We start from the raw sequence: 22576 nt of genomic DNA, 5'->3' as shown, positions 1-22576 counted from the left end.
TCATTCTCTGTCATGACGCCCAGACTCCGCTCCCCCGGCGAACCCTTTATATTTATTCAAACATACCTCCGCTCTCTAACGCAGGCGCATGGTTATGTCGACACATCCGAGTGTCATGTGTGTTTTCTCTGATCTTTCTCCCTAAATTGTTCCTGTAAAGAGGTAAAACGAGACAGTAAGTGTTGGAACAGTCGCAAATCTAACTTTAGTGCGGGTTTTACATTAATGTTGTGTTAAAATAGCGGAATAGCTTTGTTCTTATGCCATGCTTTAGCTTTGGCGTGTGCATGCATCGACCTTCACATCGCTTTACCTACATTAACTAAAGCATACTGACTAGAAATGTTAAATACGGGCTTAAATATTGTAGATATAAGAATATAAGCTTAGCTGAACAGACCTGGTTTACTGTGAGCTTGCTTTAACCTTTATTCTAGTGGTGAAAATAATGAATGGACTGTGTTTTAAATCTCAGAAGAATGTGTACAGAGGTTACAGAATAATCAGCTACAGCTACATTACATTACACTTGAATTAGTATGGCAGGAAGAATGGCTAGTGACTCGAAAATCTGTTTCTGATTTGTGAAACCTTGAAACAATTTTCTGTCTCCACATAAGATGAATGCTAGTGTGCTTAGAGTACTTGGAGAGTGCACCTGTTACAGACATACTTTAAGCAATACTTAATTGTACTTAAATAAAACCAAACAAAAGGAAATTGATTGTCTAAATGATGTGGTACTTTAGTGCATGGTCAGGCTCGACTGTGGCCCATGTGTGTTGTTGTGTAATTTACAAAGTGTGCGATCCAGATCCAGGCCAAACATTATCAGATACTCTTCCATGTTATTTTCGACTCAAATCCAAAGTGACAGAGGCGAGACTATGTGGGTTTGCTAGCTGGATGTGAGCAGAGGTGTGTGTGTGTGTGTGTGTCTGCAGCTGCTGCTCTGTATGGAATATACAGGATATGAGGCTACAGTATCCTAGTGAACACCTGTGCCTCACGTTTTCTGCTCCACTTCCCTTCTTAAGGGATCTGTCACCGTCCCACATCTGATCTGCCACAGTTTGCCGTATCGCATCGGCCTGTCAGGAACCCCTCCAGCTGTGGCTGTGTGTTATCGGCTCGTAATGGACGAGGCCGGACACGGTCCAGCCTAAATATATGGCCTTTAGATATCTGGAGTCAATATTCAGTTTGTACCAGAGAGTGATGATGAGACATATTTATCAGCTGTTGCATCATTAAAAATGTTATTATCCCCTGTCCTAATATAAACCACATTTTAAGCTTCTGGATATACCTGAATTTTAGTTGTAATTGCAGAACTACGTATGCAAACCTTAGATTTCTGCTTTTCTTTTACATTGATTTACGACCAAGTTGTCCGACAAACTGTATAAATACTACAACATCTTCAGTTCGTTTAAAAATCCATAGAATCCAAGTCCAAGAATAACCATTTAGTATTTTACTGTTGGAAACATGTCAAACATTTGCTGGTCATAGCTTTAAAAACCGTGACAATGGATAAAAACATTTGCTTGTTTTTGTCCCTGTTGGATCTTTATCTTTTGGAAATCACTGGCTTCCTATTTGTTACCACCAGTGTTGACACACACACACACTCACTCACACACGCACACACACGCACAGCAGTATGGTATGTTTCTCCTCTCGGCCTGGTATAAACACACACACACACCAGACAATAGTGGGTGTCATTCAGACTGCAGCACACCGGTCGCTGTTCACAACCACTGACTGTGAAAGACGTGCTTTAGTGTCTGCGCGAGTCAAGGTTCAGTGGCACAACTTCACGCTTGAGTGCCACTTTGCAAGGTGGGAGGTGGTTGGTCCATAGAAAAGAAGTAGGTGGTTTTTATCCTGTTGTGTGTATTTTTGAACGGGCGTTTCCCCCTTTAGGAATGCCCAAATAATTGTGCGTAGGGGTGGACTACACAGTCAGTGTGTCCCTTAGATGTTTGTGTAAAAGCTGAGCAGCGTACCAAAAGCACATGTATAACAAAATATAATGAAGAATCTATGGACTTAATATATTTCTGCATTATATGGGGATTATGTGGTAACAGGAAAGAGGTTCTGCTTCTGTTCTGCGTTAATAGAAGTAGGCCCACCTCCTACTGGCTGAAGGGAGCTACTGCTTCATATTAAATCACACCATCACCAATAGTTTAAGTGATTTCTGCTTGATGATGTCATTCTTTAACTATTCATTTGATCTTCTCTGGTCGTCCTTCCTCCTCCCTCTGCCACACAGGTATGGCCATGAGTCACCTGAGCGTTCTGCGGCCTCTGCTGTGTCGCTCCCTGGTGCATCAGGTCAGGTGTCCCCTCGCGGGCACAGCCAGGGTCCCCGCTGTCCCCATGTGTCCCGCCGCCGCTCACCTGCCCACCGCATGTACCAGGCTGTACGCCACCAAGAAGGCCAAAGGTCAGTGATGGGATGGTTGTTTGTAGTAGAATTTCTGGAGGAGGAGGACATTTTTAAAGCAAATGTATAAATCTGATTTATACAATGTGGGTTCCTTATTTAACGGTTTGCAATTTGTTTCTTAAATACGATTCCCTCTGTCTTTCATCCCTCTCTTACTTCTTCTTCGTCTCCGTACGAACCGCCAGCCAAGGGAAAGGCCCAGTCATCCAAGGTGAACATTAACACAGCCCTGGTGGAGAACATCATCAGTCTGGACGAGGTGAAGGCGGACATGATGGCTGTGGTCGGCGTGCTCAAAGAAGACTTCACACGCAACCTCAGCATCCGAACCTCGCCAGGTATTCCGGCCCGTGTTTTCCCCCTCTGCCTGTCCTTCCTACCAGGATGTCGCATGCGGCGAGAGAGCCAAATTATTTAATGTAAAGACAGGAGGCCGATTTCCTCCAATAGTTACATTGTGCCGGCCTTGTGTGACATTGTATGGAAAAATAAGAACGTTTGTAGTCGTGTCACAAATGTAAGGGCTTAATTTATTGATTGTTATTTCCTACAATTCTTAACAGAGGCTTTGAGAAGAATAGCGTAAGAACAATGGAGTAACTGCAGTGAAATTCATGTTATATCACATACATGTCGCTCATATGAGAATAATTCTGCCACAGCTTTCATCTTAACAAACTTTCTTCATTTAGTTCTTTTATATTTGATACAAACTAACTCACTGAAATCCACTTAGAAAGTAAATAAACAAAAAACAGATTTCACAGGTCAAAGGTGCGTTTTCACTTTTACCTGACAAAAGCGCCCAAAGGCTCAAAGTGCGGAGCCCGGCACAACCTTACCTTGAACCCTGGGTTGACCTCTCTTCCCTCAACTACATCCGGGTCGCGACCCTACGCTTTGGGGGCGCTCTCTGGGGAGTGGGAGGCAGGACATGTAATGAAAGCTCTCCAGGGAGGAGGTGCAGGTTTCTGCACCTTTAATACTTGATTACTGCTTCATTTGTAAATTTATATCTACCAAATCTCCTCTTTTATCCCTCCGTTATTAACCCTTTTTGTTCCCCCATCAGTTCCCAGGTCTGTAGTGTGTTTTGGGCTTTTACCCATACCTAAGTTTTCAGTCTACCTCATACTTTTGGATTAAATCTTCTTTTCCTTTCCTCATTTTTTTAAATTTGCACACAAGGAAACGTTTGTTCTCAGGGCAGGAAATCCCTTCATCTCTCAATAGACTGTCCATCCTCCCTCTCTCACCCTCTTTCCCTCCATCTCGTCATCCTCCTCGCCTTCACCCTCCATCTCTCCGTCCCTCGCTGCCTGCCGCTCTCCCCTCTTCCCTCAACCCTCCCCTCCCCTCCCCTCCCCCTCCCTCTCTTTTGTCCAGCTGCACAGTAATCCAGGGAGGCAGCAGGACTTTAGAGCTGACAGGAGAGATGAGATGGTGGAATGGAATGACGTCAGTTGTCCGAAAGTGTGTATTTTGTGTGAGGCTGTGTGTGTATGTGTTTGGCCCTCTCATCTGGCTCTCATTAAGTCTGACTGTGTGCTAATGTGTGTGTGTATGTGTGTGTGTGTGTGGGGGGGGTGTGTGTGTATGTGTGTGTGTGTATGCAAGCTTGTATGTTTGTTTGTGTGCAGCAACACACATGCACAAGTGTAAAGATACCTATACATAGAGATTCAGGCTCTGACTCACTCTGGTCCTGGCCAGACGCACGCAAACACACACAAATACACACTCAGCAACTTATTGTGGTTTGTCTGTGATGGGTAATCTTGCTCATAGCTTTGTTTCCATGGAGACCTAGTTAAGACATTAGATGGAGCAATTGACTGAAGAACAGCATTTGAGGAAAAGTGTCTTATTTCAGACATTACATCACCACAGCGGGTTGAGTTCCTCTTCACATCCGGCACAATATAATGATATATAATATAGTAGCACATGTTCTCCAGTAATCTGTCAAACAAAACCTGACTCGAAAGTTTTGGCTCTTGTTTATTAACTTTATACCTCGTCTAAAGCAGTTGTATAGAAATGTCTAATACTGATACCGTATCAATAGCAAAGGTGACTGACCTGCCAGGTTTGATTGCTCACTGCTGGGTAGCACAGTTGTAATTAGATTTAAAGGGATAAATAAGGATTCAAACTGATTCTTATTTGATAAATAGATTTGATAATGCAGATTAAATAATAACATGCTGGCATCTTCCAAAGGGACGGGAAAGCAAATGGAGCTTAGATAATGCTGAATCTTCCATTTCCCTTAATATTTCTAAATATGTAATGACTGTTTGGACTGGAACACTGACATTCAACTGTAATTTTAATTCATTAGGTCGTCGGTCATTTATAAGCTTTAATGTTTTGTCACAAACTGAAAGAAGCAGCGTTATACATTTGAATCTAATAGTTGGGGCATTTATCCAGTCTTAACAACTGCTCTCTGTCTGTCTCTGTCTGTCTGTCTGTCTGTCTGTCTGTCTCTCTCTCTCTCTCTCTCTCTCTCTCTCTCTCTCTCTCTCTCTCTCTCTCTCTCTCTCTCTCTCTCTCGCCCTGTCTGTCTGGCGGGCGTCCTAAAGTGCTTGCAGATGTGTAGGTGCACTTTGTCAAGGCACAGGTAACGCAGACAGACGGGCAGAAGGTCATAGATGGATACACCAGTGCCAAAAAACAGCCTCCATATACACAGACAGGCACTGGGAGACAGACAGGCAGACAGAATAACTGGCAGGCAGGATGACAGTCTGTCTATCAGTCTGTTGCTGCTTGTAGTAGAAAAGAATACACATCATTACATTATACAGCTTTTAATGTAAATCTCATCTCCTCTACTTTTCCTCCCTGAAATCCTTTTTGATAAATTGATGGTATCGGGCAAAAATTACACTGGCTCACCTCCCCTTCACCCCACCACACACTCACACTCACACACACCAGCCGCACAGCCCCCAGTGGGTACACGGGGAGGGAGTGATGTAAGGCAGAGGTGGAGAAGGAGGAAACAAGCGCATGTGAGGTTAGCCAGACGGGAAGAGAGAGACAGACAGGCGGATGGATGGAGCGAGGGAGCGAGAGAGAGGGGGAGAGAGAGACAGCAGTAGGCTCATGTTGGCTGTCTCACCTTTGATTCTCCGGCTGCAGACAGTGAGGACGGATCATAGATCATGGAAACACTCACAGTCACTGTCAGTGTGTGTGTGTGTGTCACTGCCCGTCTGTTTATTTGCTAATCCGTCTGACGGGATGATTGACTGTGTGTTTTTCTTTTAATTGACTGAAGTGACATCAATCCAGAAGCGTGGCGTCTACAGGAGTGCAGCCACTTATTTGTTTGTATTGATTAGAAATTATCCTGATTTAACGCAACAATCTGCTCCAAGAAATAATTGAATCAAATCACTCCCCCCCCCCGACTTCAGCAGCCAATCTGTGTGACGCTTTCAATCAAACCGAGTCCAAAGCGCTCCCTCATATGTCAGTCATTTTGGCGAAAAATTACTGCTACTACTGTTACTGCTGCTGAGGGTGAGACAGGAGGTCGACCCTGTTTGGTGGGAACATCATCAAACAAGTTTAATTATTAAAATGTGGGGCGTAAAAGCAGAGAACATTCTTCATCTTTGGGGCGCAAATTCAAAGCCGTCGTCTACAAAAGGAGATGCTCCGAAATGAAATCATTGCCCTGAAGAATCAAATCAAACTGGACTGATTTAATTGAATGATGTATGGCGCTTTTTGTGTAAGTCGAGCACTAAAAAGTATGTTTCTTGTGTATTTGTCCAAGGGGCTCTGGATCACATCTCGGTGACGACTCAAGATGGGAAGTTCCCTCTCAACCAGCTGGGTCAGATCTCCATGAAATCACCTCAGCTCCTCCTGGTCAACATGAGCAGCTTCCCCGAGGTAACACACACACACACACACACAGTCTCCCTAATTATTGTATCTGTTTGTTTCCAAAGAACACAGTAACAAGGATTTATTTAGGAAAAAAAATCCTAAAGCATAGACAGACCCTCTTCCTCAGAGCTCAAAGTGAGGCAGACCAGAGCTCTAATCCTTCACATACGAGAAGCTCGGTGTGTAAATGAAATCTGACCTGCCTCTCGCTCCAACTCTGTCTCAGATGCTAATTGATTGATCACTGCGAGAGCCCTTTGTTCTGGGGGTGAAAGATAGTACCACAGACCCAAACTGTGTGTGTGTGTGTGGACGTGTGTGTTGGAGACGCGGTTATGTCTGCGTGTGAGTTGTCACAGAGTAGGAAATGACCTCATTTTACCCTCAGGTTAGGAAGGAATGGATTATTTTTCTTTTTTCACTTCTCTCTCTCTCTCTCTCTCTCTCTCTCTCTCTCTCCCTCCCTCCCTCCCTCCCTCCATTCGCAGATGATACAACTCTTTACTATTCAGGCCTCCGGTAAGAAATTCTGTCCAGAGGTGTAATGCTGATTTTTGTAGTGGACCGATTCTCTGCCGCTCTGGAAAATCAAACTTTGTAGCTCAACATTCTGCAAACATACATGCACATTCAGTTATGAATAATGGAATTGGCAGTTTATCTCACCAAAAGCACATCCAAGCTCCAGTGGAAATCTGTAAAAAGCCAGAAACCTCTCTGGCTAATGTACACAGTTATACTTTTATTTGTGCTTAGTATCAGAAAACGAAGACATACCAGATACAAACGTGACCCTAAAGTGTCGTACCAAAAGTTCTGATCTAACTTCTGAAGCAGGGTACCAACAGTGTTGTGATTGTCGCTTTTAAAATTTGTTTTCTTGCCTACATGTCTACTACAAGTCTCTAAAAATCAATGGTTGCCCACCTGGGGATGCAGGGACACGCTAGCGAGCTCCATCGAAAGCTCTTGATGCCGTTCCTGTATTGCGACAGGGCCTAGCGTTCCCGAGTCTGTGGTAAAACTGCATCCACTCAAGTCCCTACGACTCGTTTGTCGACGTCCCACCAGTGCGTGTTCACAAGACTTAAAGTGTCTCCACCTGTCCGTCATAAGAAAACACAATTTGCTCCTTTTCATTTCCTTTATTCACCCTATTTTTGCGACTTACATGTGGTTCTGTCCCATATTTAAGTATTTATCAGCATCTTCAATTGGTACATTTGGGCTTCCACCTGATTCGGGCTGAATGACCCTGCGGTGAGTGAATTTCCCCTCCCAGAAACCCTGACCACAGACCACACACACACACACACACACACACACACACACACACACACACACACACACACACACACACACACACACACACACACACACACAGAAGGTGGGACACACTCACACATGGCATATATCGCACCCTACCTCACCAGTGTCCCACGCCAGAGGTGAGTCCACACTCCCCAGAGCTAATAGGATTATAATGACGCCTATCCATTAAAAGGGGCTCCGGAGGCCCCTGCCATTGTTTTCCATTCATTCATTAACAGGAGCCTGGGAATTAAGGCAACAGCAGCTACCAGCATGCTTAGATCAAGGGTGTGTGTGTGTGTGTGTGTGTGTGTGTGTGTGTGTGTGTGTGTGTGTGTGTGTGTGTGTGTGTGTGTGTGTGTGTGTGTGTGCGCGTGTGCGTGGGATGAGAGTCGGAGTGCGTGCATAGCATCACTTCCACAGCATCGCACTACGTGGTTAACAAAGTGTTTTCCTCAGATCTTTCTTTTAAAAACACACACACACAGACGCACATTCCTCCCTCTCCTTTGATGTGAAACTTTCTGCGTAATTTCTCTTCCTCCTCCTCCATATTAACCAGAACCTGTCCCGGGCCTTTTCCCGAAAAATCCGCTGGGGTGGTTTGCGGAAAACCCGAGCGGTCGGGTTTGGGGGGAAGCGGTGATGAATTTGACGCCGAGAACAATCAAACATAGGTATGGGACGAATCTATCATCGCTAGGCCGCTCCAGAAGAGAGCAACCAGAGCGCCGTACGGGGAGGGGACGGAGGGTCTGCGCTCCGGATGGACTTCACAAAAAGGAAAACGAACGAGAGCCGGCGAATTAATTTAACGCACACAAATAAATTCCCTTTAATCTCGCTGCCATTTCTTTCTCCCTCGGTGGAAAAGAGCAGCAGCGGAGGGAGAGCGGAAACGATACGCTCGCTCTCCCTCACATCGCACGTTTGCACCCTGCTGTAATGCTCAGCTCAGGGAATTGTCATGCGGTTGCAGAGTTTGAGGAGTGTGACTTTGTTTTCAGCGGTTCAAAGGATTTGGCTTCTTCCCCCTCTTGGTTTCCTGTATGCACTGGTTGTAATGTAGACGTGTGCTGTATATTTGCAGGATAATGTCTTTATGTTTTACATATGCGAGTGCTGTGTACGTTTTTCCCCTTTCGAGGCACATGTACGCTTTCCCCTGCCCGCCTCCAGGCCCCCAAATAGATGACAGAGCTAAGAATTACATTTTGAGAAAGTCCTGAAACTCCAAATAAATTAAATTATATTAAAATAAACCCACAAATTCAATTACGCGATATGAAACGATGATTCTTCAGGCATTAATCTGAATGGTTTCGCTGCGTTTCGTGGCTGCGGCCGTTCATCATTGTGACTCTCCAGGCTCGTGTCCACGCCGACGTTCAATCACAAATGTTGCTCCTTTAATTTCCCTCTGAATGTTTCCGTCCTTTCTAAAGATGCCAGATGGTGTTTGTGAAATGTTACTTGCATGTTTTACTTCTTCATCCACAGGCTGAAGCGCTTTCTGACAACAGCTGAGAGGGGAAATACCCTGCAGATGTTTTCATTTCTGCCTTTGTCTTTTCCTCAGACTTCATTTATTGTCGGCTCTACTCCCATTTATTTCTGTTGATGTTGGTTTGTTATCTGTGTTTCCATCTCCGCTTTGTAAAATTTCCCAGTCATAGCTTACACGCGTGTGCGATACTGCAATTATCTGCCCGTACTTGCAAATTAAGGCAAAAAGGTGAGTTAGGTGTATACGTAGACTGAAGTAAGAGGATTTGTCGAGTGCTAGGACCACAACAAGGTTCGTTTGTGGCATGAACTTGATCTAAATGTATTCTGAACCAATTATCTGTTGATGTATTTGTCCTATTGACCTAAGAACTAGTTTGATCATCGTCAAACTTGAAGGTTGAAAGTCTGAATTCTTTACATAAAACACAGTCTGTTGCAGTTACACAAGCTCTGGTCAGAAACCGTCTAATAATACACATCTTGAAGTCTTTATTGATTATCCAGTGAGGAAAAACAATACATTTTAATCATCATAGCTCATAGCTCTGCAGTATTTTGTCCCGTTGACGTCTGCCCTCATTCATCCCCATTTATCAGACATCTGTGTTCAAATATCACTGGTTTTAAAAAAACATTCATAAGTGAGTTTGTGTGTGTGAGTGTGTGTACGCATACAAGCACGCGCACTCTCTCCTGTGAGGTCACAGAAGGTCAAAGCCCTGCCCTGCATCCTCTCAGGAGTGTCCCACAGGGCCCAGCGCTGACAGTGGCCCAAGGCACTTCCACACGGCGAGGGCTTCCCCCGACGGCCAGCCTGCCCCCCCCCCCCCCCCCCCCCCCCCCCCACCACCTCACCTACCCCACTCACAAAACACACATACACTACAGACACGCACACACATAACACCTTAATTATTGCCAGCTGTGGTCGGCCACTACCAGTTGTAATTCTGCTGTTTTTTTTTCACCCCAGTGCTAGAAGTTAACTTTGTGTGTGTGCTTGTGCCTGTGCGTGTGTGTGTGTGTGTGTGTGTGTACCCCTAGGCTACAGCGGCTGCCACCCGCGCCCTGAGAGAGAGTAGCATGAACCTCAACCCAGAGGTGGACGGGATGATCATCAAGGTGCCCGTTCCCAAGTGAGTTTCTCTTTCTCTAACACACACACACACACACACACACACACACACACACACACACACACACACACACACACACACACACACACACACACACACACACACACACACACACACACACACACACACACACACACACACACACACACACACACACACACACACACACACACACACACACACACACACACACATCCCCAAAGGCAGAAATCCTTCCCCGTTTTGTGACTTCCAGCTCTTTTCTTTTCACTTTCTTTCCATCCTCTGCTTGGTTTGTTCATCTCATTGCCTCTATTAGAAGAGAATCAGAATTTTAACTGCACTTGAACTAACTTGAACTTGGAGTTGAGCGATGTAGTGACGGCGTCTTGACATCTGCAGGTTTTCTCAGCGGTCAAAACATCGCAAAGAGCAATAAACTGTTACAAATCATATCGACGAAAAAGAGAGAGTGGTGGCAACTTGTGCGCGTTACCGTAACAATAACAACGTCCCTGGTTCGTCTCCCTCTCCACATTTTTCCTCTCTGCTTCTACTAACAAAGGCCAAGTGCCAAATTATTGCCGTTCTTTTCTTTTTTGTTTGACTCCTTTTTAATAAATCCCCTTTCTCTTCTCTCTTCCCCAGTGGCTAATAAAGCCGCGCTCGCGTCTCCGAGCTAATAGCTGTAACTGACAGATTTATTTGACTTGTGCGTGTGGACGTATTCAGACCCCCAGCGTGTCCATGTGAGCGTGGGGTCACTCTCTCTCTCTCTCGCTCTCTCTCGCTGCCAACTTAAACAATCTGTCACTAACTCAGTCACCAATCGTGTGTGTGTGTGTGTGTGTGTGTGTGTGTGTGTGTGTGTGTGTGTGTGTGTGTGTGTGTGTGTGTGTGTGTGTGTGTGTGTGTGTGTGTGTGTGTGTGTGTGTGTGTATACTGTATATTATTTTTTTACATATACACCAACGCCCTTGTGTGTGTCTGTGTGTGAAGCAGCAGGTGTTAGTCTGGCAGAGGAGGGACACGAGAGTCGGGTCTGCTCTCCCCCCTGCAATCAGCCTCGGCACGCTCCGAGCCTCCATTTGCATATCCAAAGAGAAGGCGCTCCTTGATTGGCCCTGGAATCAGTAATTAGGCCGTATTGTTTGCGGTAAATAGACGCCGCACTCGGATTGTTTGCAAATAGTCCCGGAGGCAGAAACAACACAAAGCCAATTAAGGGAAAATATGGAGAGCGAAAATTGAGAAGAAGCGTTTCCTCCCCGAGTGATTAACGCCTGCAAAGTGAATACAAAGTTGTTGGTGGGTTGACAGATATGGCAGCTCTGGACTGAGGAGCGGTCGCCGTGCCCACGCATACACAACGTGATGTGGGGACGGCGCCACATGTAAAGGGAAAACTCATCTCGGTTTTCAAGTTTCTTCTCTGCAATAATGAGAAAAAAACAAAGAAACATAAATTCATCTTCTGTCTTTTGTTCTTCTGTGCATTTGTCTATTTGTCTTCACTATTCCCGGTCAGAATAACACGGGAGCACCGGGAGAACCTTTCCAAGCTGGCCAAGCAGCTCACCAACAAGGCCAAGGACTCACTGCGGAGGGTTCGCTCCAACGCCGTCGCTCAGGTCAAAAAGGTCAAGGAGGTTCACTCGGAGGACACGATACGTCTCGTAGAAAAGCAGGTAGGAGGGACGAGACGGACGCAGGGAAAGGAACCCAACGAAAAGTGTTGATAAAAGTAACCGCACCATCTCTCTGTTTTTTTTCCGTCCTCACAGATTCAGCAAATGGCGGACAACATCGCGGTGGACATCGACAAACAGCTGGCAACCAAGACCAAGGAGCTGTTAGGCTGACTGGGATCCATCACAGCAGGGGGGCTTAGTTTTAATACTGTCATACTTTGGTTATACATGCGGACAGAAAATGGAGGCTGCGGCGGAATCCGAGGTTTGAACCCTGACACACACACACACACACACACACACACACACACACACACACACACACACACACACACACACACACACACAGGACTGGCACAGATCCCGTCCCTCGCTTCTGGGCGATATCTGCGTTTCCCCCTTTCTGGACGCATAAACAGAAACTGGCACGGAAACAACGGCGACGGATTCTCAGTCGTCGCCCCCCCTCCTCCTCCTTCTCCTCCTCCTCCTCCTGTCCTCCCCCGCTGTTGCTCTTCCCGTCTTCAAACAAACACGGAGCAAGGGACGAATGGACTTTTAATGGGATTTGCGGGCCTCCTCCTAATCAAACCTCCTGCCGCAAGGGCTGTCTGTTTATATAAAACAAACGCACCCGTCTGAATGTAAACGGGCTGCGGGTTCCACTCGGTGGCAAGGGCGAGACTTCCAGAACGGGGCAGGAGTCGCCCCAACAGATAGCGCTCTCGCTTGTTGCCAAACATTTGTTTCGCATTGATTTCCAAAGTCTGTGGAAAAAAATAAAGCCCAAAAAAAAGAAAATCTCTTTAATTGCTGCCCACGTCTACGATTGATAATCCAGCGACTCTGTAAACACAATGAAGCAGGCAAAGTCACATTATTGATGGTCTCCATTAAAGAAACTCTGCTTTGTACCGCATGCGTCATCTTTCTCCCCTGTTTTCTTTTCTTTTCCCCTCGTTTTAGTTTTGAAGTCGTCGTCCCCCCCGCCTCCCCGTCTCCTCCGCCGCCATTAGCCGGAGTGATAATGGACTTTTCCTGTGTACAGATCTCTGGGCCCGGCTGCTGGCACCACAATTGTCCATTAGGCAAAGAGGTTTCTAACGCCGCGCACTCTTGACTTATAAATAGTTCTCCGTCTTAAAGCCACGGTCAGAAATAGTAGAGCGGATCAATAACAAGACAGGTTTGAATGGGCGGATAAGAAGATAATGGCTGTTTTCCACACCTTTCAACACAGCGGAGCCACGTTTACACCGACACCAGGGGCTTTGTTCTATTATGCGGTCGCTGACTTTGTCTTCGTCTTTATCCTGATTTGTTTTCTTCGTTTAGATTCGTTTCCTCTGCTACTGGCTGTCGACGCCCCACGCGGTACAGAGGCTCACATCAAAGGTTTCGCCCCCGCACACTTAAAATCTCGTCGCCGGCCAATCTATTCGCGGTTACAGACGCAAACGACGTGTTCCGACTTTATCTCGAGACAATGAGCTGAGACATTGCGATGATAAAACTCACGCTGCGGTTTGAGTTGGCGCTCGGCGCTAAGTGGTAGCGGCGCGAGATGGGGTGAGCTACAGATTGTGACTTTATTGCGTTTGCCTTGGCCCGCTGTTTCCCCCGAATTGCTCGGCTTTAATGGCCTAAACAGCCCAGAGTCGTTGGATAAACAAGAGTTTAGCGGAGGAGTGGCTGGGCCAGGACAGGAGGGGCGGGGTGGAAATGGCAGGTTTCTGCGGTGATTCTGGGTCCATATGTCAGCAATTTGAGGGCATTGTGTACCTTGGCCTAAAACAGAGGCTTCATGATCGATGGAGGGGTGAAAATCTCCACAGTCCCTGGCGCAGAACACAGGCAAGCACAAGGAAATTGCTTTCAGCTGATAGCTTCATTTTGGTTGACATTTATCAAGTGAATTACCCCTGTTCCTTTCAAATGTTTACTACTGCGAGGACCGCCTTTTGACGTATGTGTGTGTGTGTGTGTGTGTGTGTGTGTGTGTGTGAGAGAGAGTGAGTGAGTGAGTGTGAGGCAAGAGGTTTGTCTGTGTGGACGTTCTGCTGTGTCCACAGAAAAATATACAAGGCTAAATTAGTTCAGTAAACTTTTGATTTGATAGCCTAACCTTTTAATTTACTAGAGGAAGGATAATCATAGTTGCACTCTGTAACACCAAACACTTCCCAGAATGCTGCAGTGAACAACGTCCTTCTTTCTGTCATTCCGTACCAACAGGGGGCACAGAATGGTCGCCTGCTACCAGAAGTGGCGGTGGTGGTTGAATTTCAAATCAATCTATATTTACATTTAAATGATGAATTTGTGTGTTTATGTGGATGTTTGTTGTTGGAAGCTTGTTCCGGTTCATTTCAACTATATCTGACCTCCCAAAAATAGAAAATCGGATAAATAAAATCTGGTTTCTACAGAACCTTCATCGTCTTTGTCTACTTTGATGACGAATTTAGTGGATAATTCTTAACTCTCATAACCAAGGTGTCTTCAGTCAAATCCAAAGCTCAAGTACTCAAATATGGCCTTGGACAAGATTCGACACAAGAATCAAATCCTGTGAGTGTCTCTGTCTCAGTGTCTCCATTCTCTCTTCTCATTCTCCGCTCAGTGTTGTTCTATACTTCTGCCTCTCTCCTTTCTCTCCATGCAGATCATCCTGGAGCTCTGCATTATTCATATCACCAGAGAAGCTTGTGTCGAGCATCATGGGCTAGTTTGGCAAAAAAAAAGGGCTCAGCGGTGTGTGTGTGGGTGTGTGTGAAGGAAAGAAAGAAAGAAAGAGAGAAAGATGATGCTGATCTGCTTTGTGCTGTGATTACACCCTGAGCAGCGGCAGAAAGTCCCGCAGGAGGCCGCGACTCCGAACGACAGAACGGGGGCCACTTCACTGCTGACAGAAATGGATCTAGATCTCTCCCCACACACACACACACACACCCTCCTTCCCTCCCTCCATCCCTCTCTCTTTCTCTCTCTTTCTTTCTCCTCTCATCGCCTCTGGAGTGTGGAGAGTGTCGGCGCGAGGAGCTGCCCTGAAGATCTAATCAAGGATCCAATCAGTGTGTGAATGCCAAATGTGCTCTCCTCTTGCGATGTGATGATGGGGAGGAAGAGAGAGTGGGTGAGCGAAAAATCTTTGCATATGCAAATTGGATTTAAAGATTTAAACGGGTTTGATGCACATAAGAGCATCTCTGACCCTTTTTAGTGATGCAGTTCCAGGCGGAGGAGGGAGAGAGTCACTGCAGATTAGCCGATTAATATTTATAGGCGTAATTGTTTGAGCTTTGCGGTCTGACCGAGGCCTCGCTGTGGCTGCCAGCCGGAACGCCGAGGCGCGTTCAGGGCCTCGTGCAGGTGTGCGCTCTTACAGGCTTTAACAGGGAAATGGCCGACCCATTTCGGGAGGAAGTTGGATATCCTAATAATCAGGTAAACTAATACCGGCCGGTGAGAGTGTTTCCTTCCGGACCTCTTGGCACGTCAGTCATTCGCAGAATTGCTCCTGTCTGGATCTGTGAGTCATTTCAGCTCGATGGAACGTGTGCGTCTCCCCCCCCCCCCCCCCCCCCCCCGACACATTTAAAGAGGACCACACGGGCCCCTATACCCAAGAGGAGGCTCGCCAACCGTCATAGGCACCAACACACACACACACACACACACACACACACACACACACACACACACACACACACACACACACACCTCCTGCTTCTCGATCCGAACAAAGCGTTCCTCAGTCTAAAGTGGTTAAACTGTCATTTCAAATCGTCTGGACATCGTGATTACCGGCATGGGAGGAATTATATATTTAGCTTTATGTCCGTCGCCATTTCCTCCCCCCCGCCCTGATCTGAAGTGACTAGCCAGTAGTGCCCTCGATGTTACTATCTCTGAGGAGTTGAAACCTTCCCCCAGGAGACGAGCGTAATCAAGGGGCTGCCAGCAGGAGAGAGAGGGAGGGAGGGGATGAGATGTGTGGGGCTCACCAGGTTCCTGTAGGCCTGCAGTGATGGGATCATGGATGGAATGATAATAGATGGCTGTGTTTAAAGACCTGCTCTCACCTTATGGAATTTAGTGACGCTCGCTCAAACTCAACTCTGCTGTCATGTTAGATTTTTCTATCAAAGTGTTTGAGATTTACAACGGGGTCCAATCCTGGGGCTGGAGAGTTAGAAAGAGTTCAATGTATTTAAAGGAAATCAGGAATGTACATTTTGGACATTGTTGGTACCGGATACGCCTCCCTAACTTTTTATTGAATAATTGTTCTGAAAAATATGAGTAGTTTTCCTCTAAACACATTCTTCCCTCAGCCTCTTGAGATCTCTTGTGTCCTGGCAGAGACTCATTCATCCTCAGTAACATCACAAAGCGCTCGTAAATAAAAAAAATGACCATTTGGAAAGCAAGATGAACTCAGCCAGTGGATTGGACAGGAAGCCTGTTAATCTGCAACCCAATCCGGGCTGGAGTCTGGACGGACTCGGCTCGGCTTGACTGACCAAAGGCCTGAGAGGAAGGAAGCGAAGGACTCAGGAAGCGGCGTTCCGAGCTTTCACCAATCATATCCATCAGAGCGCACGGCGATGGAAGCATGTGTGTGTGTTGTGTGTGTGTGTGTATTTGTGTGTGTCCCCGTTTCACCAGTCATATCCATCACGCTCTGTGTCTCCAGGCCCGGGCACGGGGACTAGAGAGTCATTAGAGGGGCTGAGCTGCAGGCCGCACTGCCGCACTTTAACTAAACATCTTTTCCATAAAATAAATGCTTCCAGGTTACCGTGGGTCCCGGGGAGCCGAGGTCGCCTCGCTTTTGCTGCCACTCATCTGATCCCAATTACCAGACGCGGCTGGGTCAGAGCCCGAGGAGACTGGAGGCAGAGTGTAGTCATGTGTTCGACTCTGCTGAGGAGGAGAACGGACCCGCACAGCCCAAAGGGGTGAAACCTATATACAGTATGTTCACCTCACATTAAGCACCTTGCATCATCCTCACAATGTGGCATTTTGTATAAGACAACATAACACACACACACACACACACACACACACACACACACACACACACACACACACGCACGCACGCACGCACACACAAGCCCCTAATCAGTTTCTGTATTTACTTTTTATCTATGTAACTGATTCTCTTATCTTAAGTGGATTAATACTTGCAAGGTGGAGCCGGGTTTAGTGTCACGGTCAAGGTCGTTTGTTTGCAGGGATCAAACCCGGGACTTATCTGCTGCATAGGAAAACTAACCAACCACAAATCCACACTTTCCATCCATCTGAGCAGCTAGAGGCTTCACATGGAAACGTCTCATTTTAAGACTTCGGCTCTACACGTGAGCTCATTTCATTGCTTTGTTTATCATGTGAAGTCTTCCTGTCATATATTGTAATCAGAGTTTCTCTCAAACAGTCACTTTTGGACATTTTAGGGACAATAATAGCTTCAAATAAATATGATCTTATCTTATCTGTTCCCATTTCTTCTATCACATCTATATGAAAAATGAAGAAATCTAATTTAAGTCAATAAATTGTAGATAAGTTACTGTTATAGTCACTGCTTTCTGGTTATACAGGACAGATACAGATCCACACTGACAGTCCTTGTCCTCTGTAGTGTCTTGCATACTTCTAATAGATTTTACTCTGCATCCAGGACATTCACTACATTCCCTTTAGTTGAGTTTGAGGGTAACTTGATCCTGGAACAGAGGAATAGTTGATCATGGTGATATATATATGTGTGTGTGCGCGTGTGCGTGTGTGTGTACATAGCGTGCATATACATCCATACATTATTGAATAATTGTTTCCTGATGTTCTCGTCCTCCTTAGAATATTAATTACCAAATGATGAAACTGCCTCTTTGGTCTCGGAGGTTGAAGGAGGAAGTGGGGGGGCCTTGCATGGAGAAGATTGTCCTGTTTGATGGGTTTAACTCTCATTTTGTGAGAGTGTGTGTGTGTGTGTGTGTTTGCGTGTGTCTGTGTGTGTTGTTTGTGGCACAAGGCGGGGTTTGGAGAGACGGGGGTGATGGGACAAAGTATAGAGGCTAAGACGTAAGATATGCCGGAGAATTGAGTTTCACAAAGAAGCTATTTTTTCTCCGCCTGAATGGAGGATGAGAGGATTTCAGGCAGCTGGACTGAGCGCTCGCTGTCAGAGCATCTGTGGCACAGAATGACTGCTTCGAAAAAAGTGTTCTTCCAGCAATTGACAGCAATTTCCAAATTAATATCCAACTGTTTCAAGCGTTTTTCAATAAAATACAGAATAACTTTTTGAATTCCCCACTTGGAAAACTGTTCTTCAGTCCATATAAGGAGTTTAAATGCCTCACTATGGGCTCTGGCTTTTGGGATTGATAGTTATCGCGTTTTGACATTTTATAAATTATTTCCGAAAATGTTTTTTATTTCATCTCGAAGTGGATAAATCCTCTATTTACAAAAAAGAGAACAGAACCAACCTAAAAATGACTTTAGTAACTAAATATAGGCAATATTAACAATATCAAAAGTGCTAAAAACAATTACAATCAAAACAAACAAGCTGTGAAATCAGGGCATTTGAAAATTTTGAAACAGAAACTGAAGGCCTCTCTGCAGTTTCCGTTGTAACTGGAGCATGAACCTCTTCTGTGTGTAATTTAAGGCAGAAGCTTATTTAGTATAATTGAATAAATAAGAATGGTCACCTCTTCCCTCATTTTTCCGTACATCTCCATAACTCCATAAACTATAAGAACACAGATTCAATCATTTCCTCTCGAAGGCCAAACTTTGGGCTGTAGTTTTGCCTCTGGAGGATTTATACAAGTCCAGTTTGACATCAATCCAGATTGCAGGATATTTATAATGAGGCTCTCTGTTTGAGTGCCATCTACAGAATATATCTGATGGATTGAATCAGGGAAGGATTGTGTCATCAGCATTCAAATGAAAGTTACACCGTTCAAGTGGAAAGAGGTGATATCATTTAAGTAAATTTAGGGAACGTGGAAAAAAAAAAGAGTTGATGAAATGTCATCAATGGTCCGGTGTGTCAAGGCTCAGACTGCTGGAGGGCAAACACAGAAAAAAATGATGAGTGGGATTAAATCTGAGGGTTAACCGGGTATTTGACCATTTAGGCAAAACAACAAACATCTAATTTGATATGAACCGAATATCAGTAGCACAAATGTAGATCAAACCATTTTAGATAAAACCCCAAAAACGATTGTTGTTTTTATTCAACTATCAGTTATGGAAAAATAAAGTTGGACATGAGGAAAACAGGAAAAAGCCCACAATTGAACAATAGAATAAACACTAACATGATCTATTCTAATGTGATTGTATACAAATATAACAACAAACTGATTTTTTGCTTTAATTCTACGTTTACCCACCTTAGTAAACCCACCAGCCTTCATCACAAACTTGTGTTCAGCTCTCCACAGCCTGTTTGCAAAGGAAGATGGCGCCATCTAGTGGACACTGGATGAAGAAGGCAACGGAACCTTGTCAAGGTTTGCTGATAAGATAGATGTAATCTTCATACATCATCACATCATTCATCACTATGCTTCATCATTTCACCCTTGATACTGAAATTGCATAAACAATTTTCAGTGATTACAAACCATACACACACACACACACTCATACATTTTCTGGTAATTTGCTTTAAGATTAAAACAGTACACATTTTTAATATTTCCTCTTGAAGTAGCTTAAATGTAGCTTTAACTGCATTAAACCGTGAGTAGCTTGTAGCTTCACAGTAGCTCCCCAATGCTGCCTTGCCTCTACTGACACCTCCCTCGCTTGTGTGGTCACTTGAGTCGTCCCTCTCATCTTGATTGGCTGAAAGCACTCGATTACCTCATCAGGTGCAGGCAGAGACGAGATTGAGAACCATCATATTAAAATGTGCAATAATCCACTTCAATCTGTCGTCGTGCAAACAGCTGCTTCAGTGTTCAGTGTTCAGTTTCGGTCCGGTTTTAATTTCCCTGACGTTCATTTCTTCCTCTCTTCTACATTCAGTCCCAAAACTTTCTTGGAAACATTGACGTAAATTTCCATTACACACAACATCTTGAATCCCTGTTTTGAATTGTGAGTATCTGAGAATGTCACAGAGAGGACATCTTCTCTCATGTGTCTGCTGGAGCTTTGCTGTCAGCACCCCTCCTCCTGAAGTGAATTAGGCTAGCCTAAAAATAAAAACAGTTGGAAATTGGGACAGTGTGAGGGCACGCTGAGGCTGCTGCATTATGGGACGGTCATAAATACAGCTGCTACAATGAACCGCAATGTAGATTTCACCCCCCAATCCCTCCCCCACCCGTGTATCGTATCACTTTAACATCAACCGGCCGAGACTCGCCAACAATCTCTGTTCTGTTCCCAGCCTTCATACTTGCAGCTCGGCCGCACTGAAACAGGAGAGAACCGCACAGAACCTCACTAGACCGTGTCCCGGTTTGCACAGAGAACAACAAAATGACCCAGAACTCTGAGGTAAGCTCGGCTCTGTTCATGTCTGAAAGCTGAAGATGTTTCCCTTTCAGCCCTTCCGATCGATTCTGTCTCATTTGTAATCCCGTGTAAAGCTGTTAGAGTGTATCAGCCTCTCAGCTCACCTCGGCCCTCTGAGTCCTGACCCGACGACATCGAGCGGTTTGCTCACATGAATAAAGGATTAGTTTAGAGTTTAGTTGTTTGGGGCTAATTGAGGCTGTGAATATTTATTTGGATATCGTCCTGTTTGACTAGGCCATATTTCTGACCTGTTATCTGTGGTTAGAGCTGCAGTTAAGAGCTTTGTCCTCATTCCACCTCATTCTCAGGTGCATTGGCGCACAGTGGTGTGATTATGCATGACATGTGCCTCCAGTCTGTTGTCAAACATCACTTTCATAGGTCTGAAATGTTAAAGAACGCAATTAAAAGTCTGCAGCTGAGCTATCATATTATAATATTATATATATATATATATATATATATATATAATCTTAATATTATAGAAATATTTTAAGGCGAAGTTCCAAGCTCTTTAGTTGAGAAATAAGAAATTAAACATCATTTTACAGTAGGGTTCACTTTTGTACTATTATTCATTTTGTAAGCTTTTATGCAACGTTTTGTGTATTCTCAATTAGCAGGTGTCAAAATGAATTAAGTAAAAATGTAATGTCTTCAGTCTTTCATAGATGGACGATCATTCACTCTGTATGCAAACACTCCATGCATGTAGTTTGTGCATTTGAAAGTCAGAAAAAAAAATCTCTCCACCTTCCCTGAGTCACACACTTCATATATATCATGGGACTGGAGCGTGGAGCCAAAGGTGTGACAGCTACGTAACTCGATACGCGGTTGTCATCGCTCACACTCGGCTCGAACAGTAACTTTTAACAGGGAAATTAAATCCCTGACCTCTGTGTAATTGGCTTTTACAGGGGCGCACTGTAAATCAATAACATTTGGCTTTCAAGGGTTACTTTTGCCTGACCAAGGGCAGCGGGGCGTGTGTGTGTGTGTGTGTGTGTGTGTGTGTGTGTGTGTGTGTGTGTGTGTGTGTGTGTGTGTGTGTGTGTGTGTGTGTGTGTGTGTGTGTGTGTGTGTGTGTGTGTGTGTGTGTGTGTGTGTGTGTGTGTGTGTGTGTGTGTGTGGTGCACATTCTTAAGGGTATTTACTGTATTCTGAGAGTGGAGGTCTTTAAAGATTGAAGCCAGGAGGAATCTATCAGGACGTGCATAATGAATTGCATTATGTTAATGAGAACCAGCATCTTTTTTCCAGCATTGGCTCTCATGTCACCGCATCTTCACGTCGTAATGTAAGACGCCTGTGTTGATGCTTACAGGATGCTCAATCTTAAAGTTTAAAGAGACACAATGACAAGAGGGACGGTATGTTGCATCTGGGCCTGTCGCATCTAAAAAGGCACAAGAGTGAGTTATTGGTCTGGCAGATTGAATCATTAATGTATGTAACAGAGTGGAGGAGAGAAAAGTTCTGTTTGAAATTACACTGTTAGATTCCAAAATAACCATAAAAGCATGTTAGGTTTAGAATGCATGTGCGATGTTGTAGACTCAGCCATGTTGCAATGGTTTCATCCCAAACTGCCCTGCTGGTTTGTGGCTCTAACGAGTAATTAGTTTGAAATGCACCTGTCTAATCAAAGATCAGTAATAGAATACCTGTGCTGTAATTGTGGGAGGAGGGTGAGGACGGGTCTCTGGGAGGCTTAGGTTACTACATCCTTCTGTTACATGCAGTACCGGCGCGCACACGCACACACACACACACACACACACACACACACACACACACACACACACACACACACACACACACACAGACACACAGACAGGTGCGCGCACATACACAGACACACACTTCCTTAAACACGTAGTGTAGCTGTTGAACACTCAGCTGGAGCGCTGTATGAATGATTGCTGCCCGGATCTCCATGAATGATTAACCACCGCCGTACTTCCAGTTGCCCGTTACTGGCTCATTACGTACTATGCAGGGACACC

At 45.1% G+C, this 22576-nt stretch overlaps 1 protein-coding gene across 1 annotated transcript; it reads left to right on the top strand.

The window, feature by feature from the left end:
* The first annotated feature begins 85 nt into the window (after positions 1–85).
* Positions 86–13145, top strand: mrrf (mitochondrial ribosome recycling factor). The gene is made up of 7 exons (XM_076164173.1): positions 86–175; positions 2288–2461; positions 2650–2802; positions 6258–6376; positions 10238–10329; positions 11837–11996; positions 12093–13145. The coding sequence occupies exons 2-7, from the start codon at positions 2290–2292 to the stop codon at positions 12168–12170; spliced, it is 774 nt and encodes a 257-aa protein (XP_076020288.1). The 5' UTR covers positions 86–175; positions 2288–2289; the 3' UTR covers positions 12171–13145.
* Positions 13146–22576: the final 9431 nt, after the last annotated feature.

The sequence above is a fragment of the Genypterus blacodes genome, unplaced genomic scaffold (assembly GCF_046128005.1).
Source record: "Genypterus blacodes isolate CSIRO-AG114 ecotype Tasmania unplaced genomic scaffold, CSIRO-AGI_Gbla_v1 ptg000133l_1, whole genome shotgun sequence".
Taxonomy (NCBI): Eukaryota; Metazoa; Chordata; class Actinopteri; order Ophidiiformes; family Ophidiidae; genus Genypterus; species Genypterus blacodes.
This window is presented reverse-complemented; position numbering and strand designations above follow the sequence as displayed.

Bases quoted from the DNA above. Each gene is read 5' to 3' on its own strand.
- mrrf (XM_076164173.1), top strand. From the start codon at position 2,290: ATGGCCATGAGTCACCTGAGCGTTCTGCGGCCTCTGCTGTGTCGCTCC. The intron at 2,462-2,649 runs GTCAGTGATGGG...ACGAACCGCCAG, and splicing joins CGCCACCAAGAAGGCCAAAG to CCAAGGGAAAGGCCCAGTCA. The intron at 2,803-6,257 runs GTATTCCGGCCC...TATTTGTCCAAG, and splicing joins CAGCATCCGAACCTCGCCAG to GGGCTCTGGATCACATCTCG.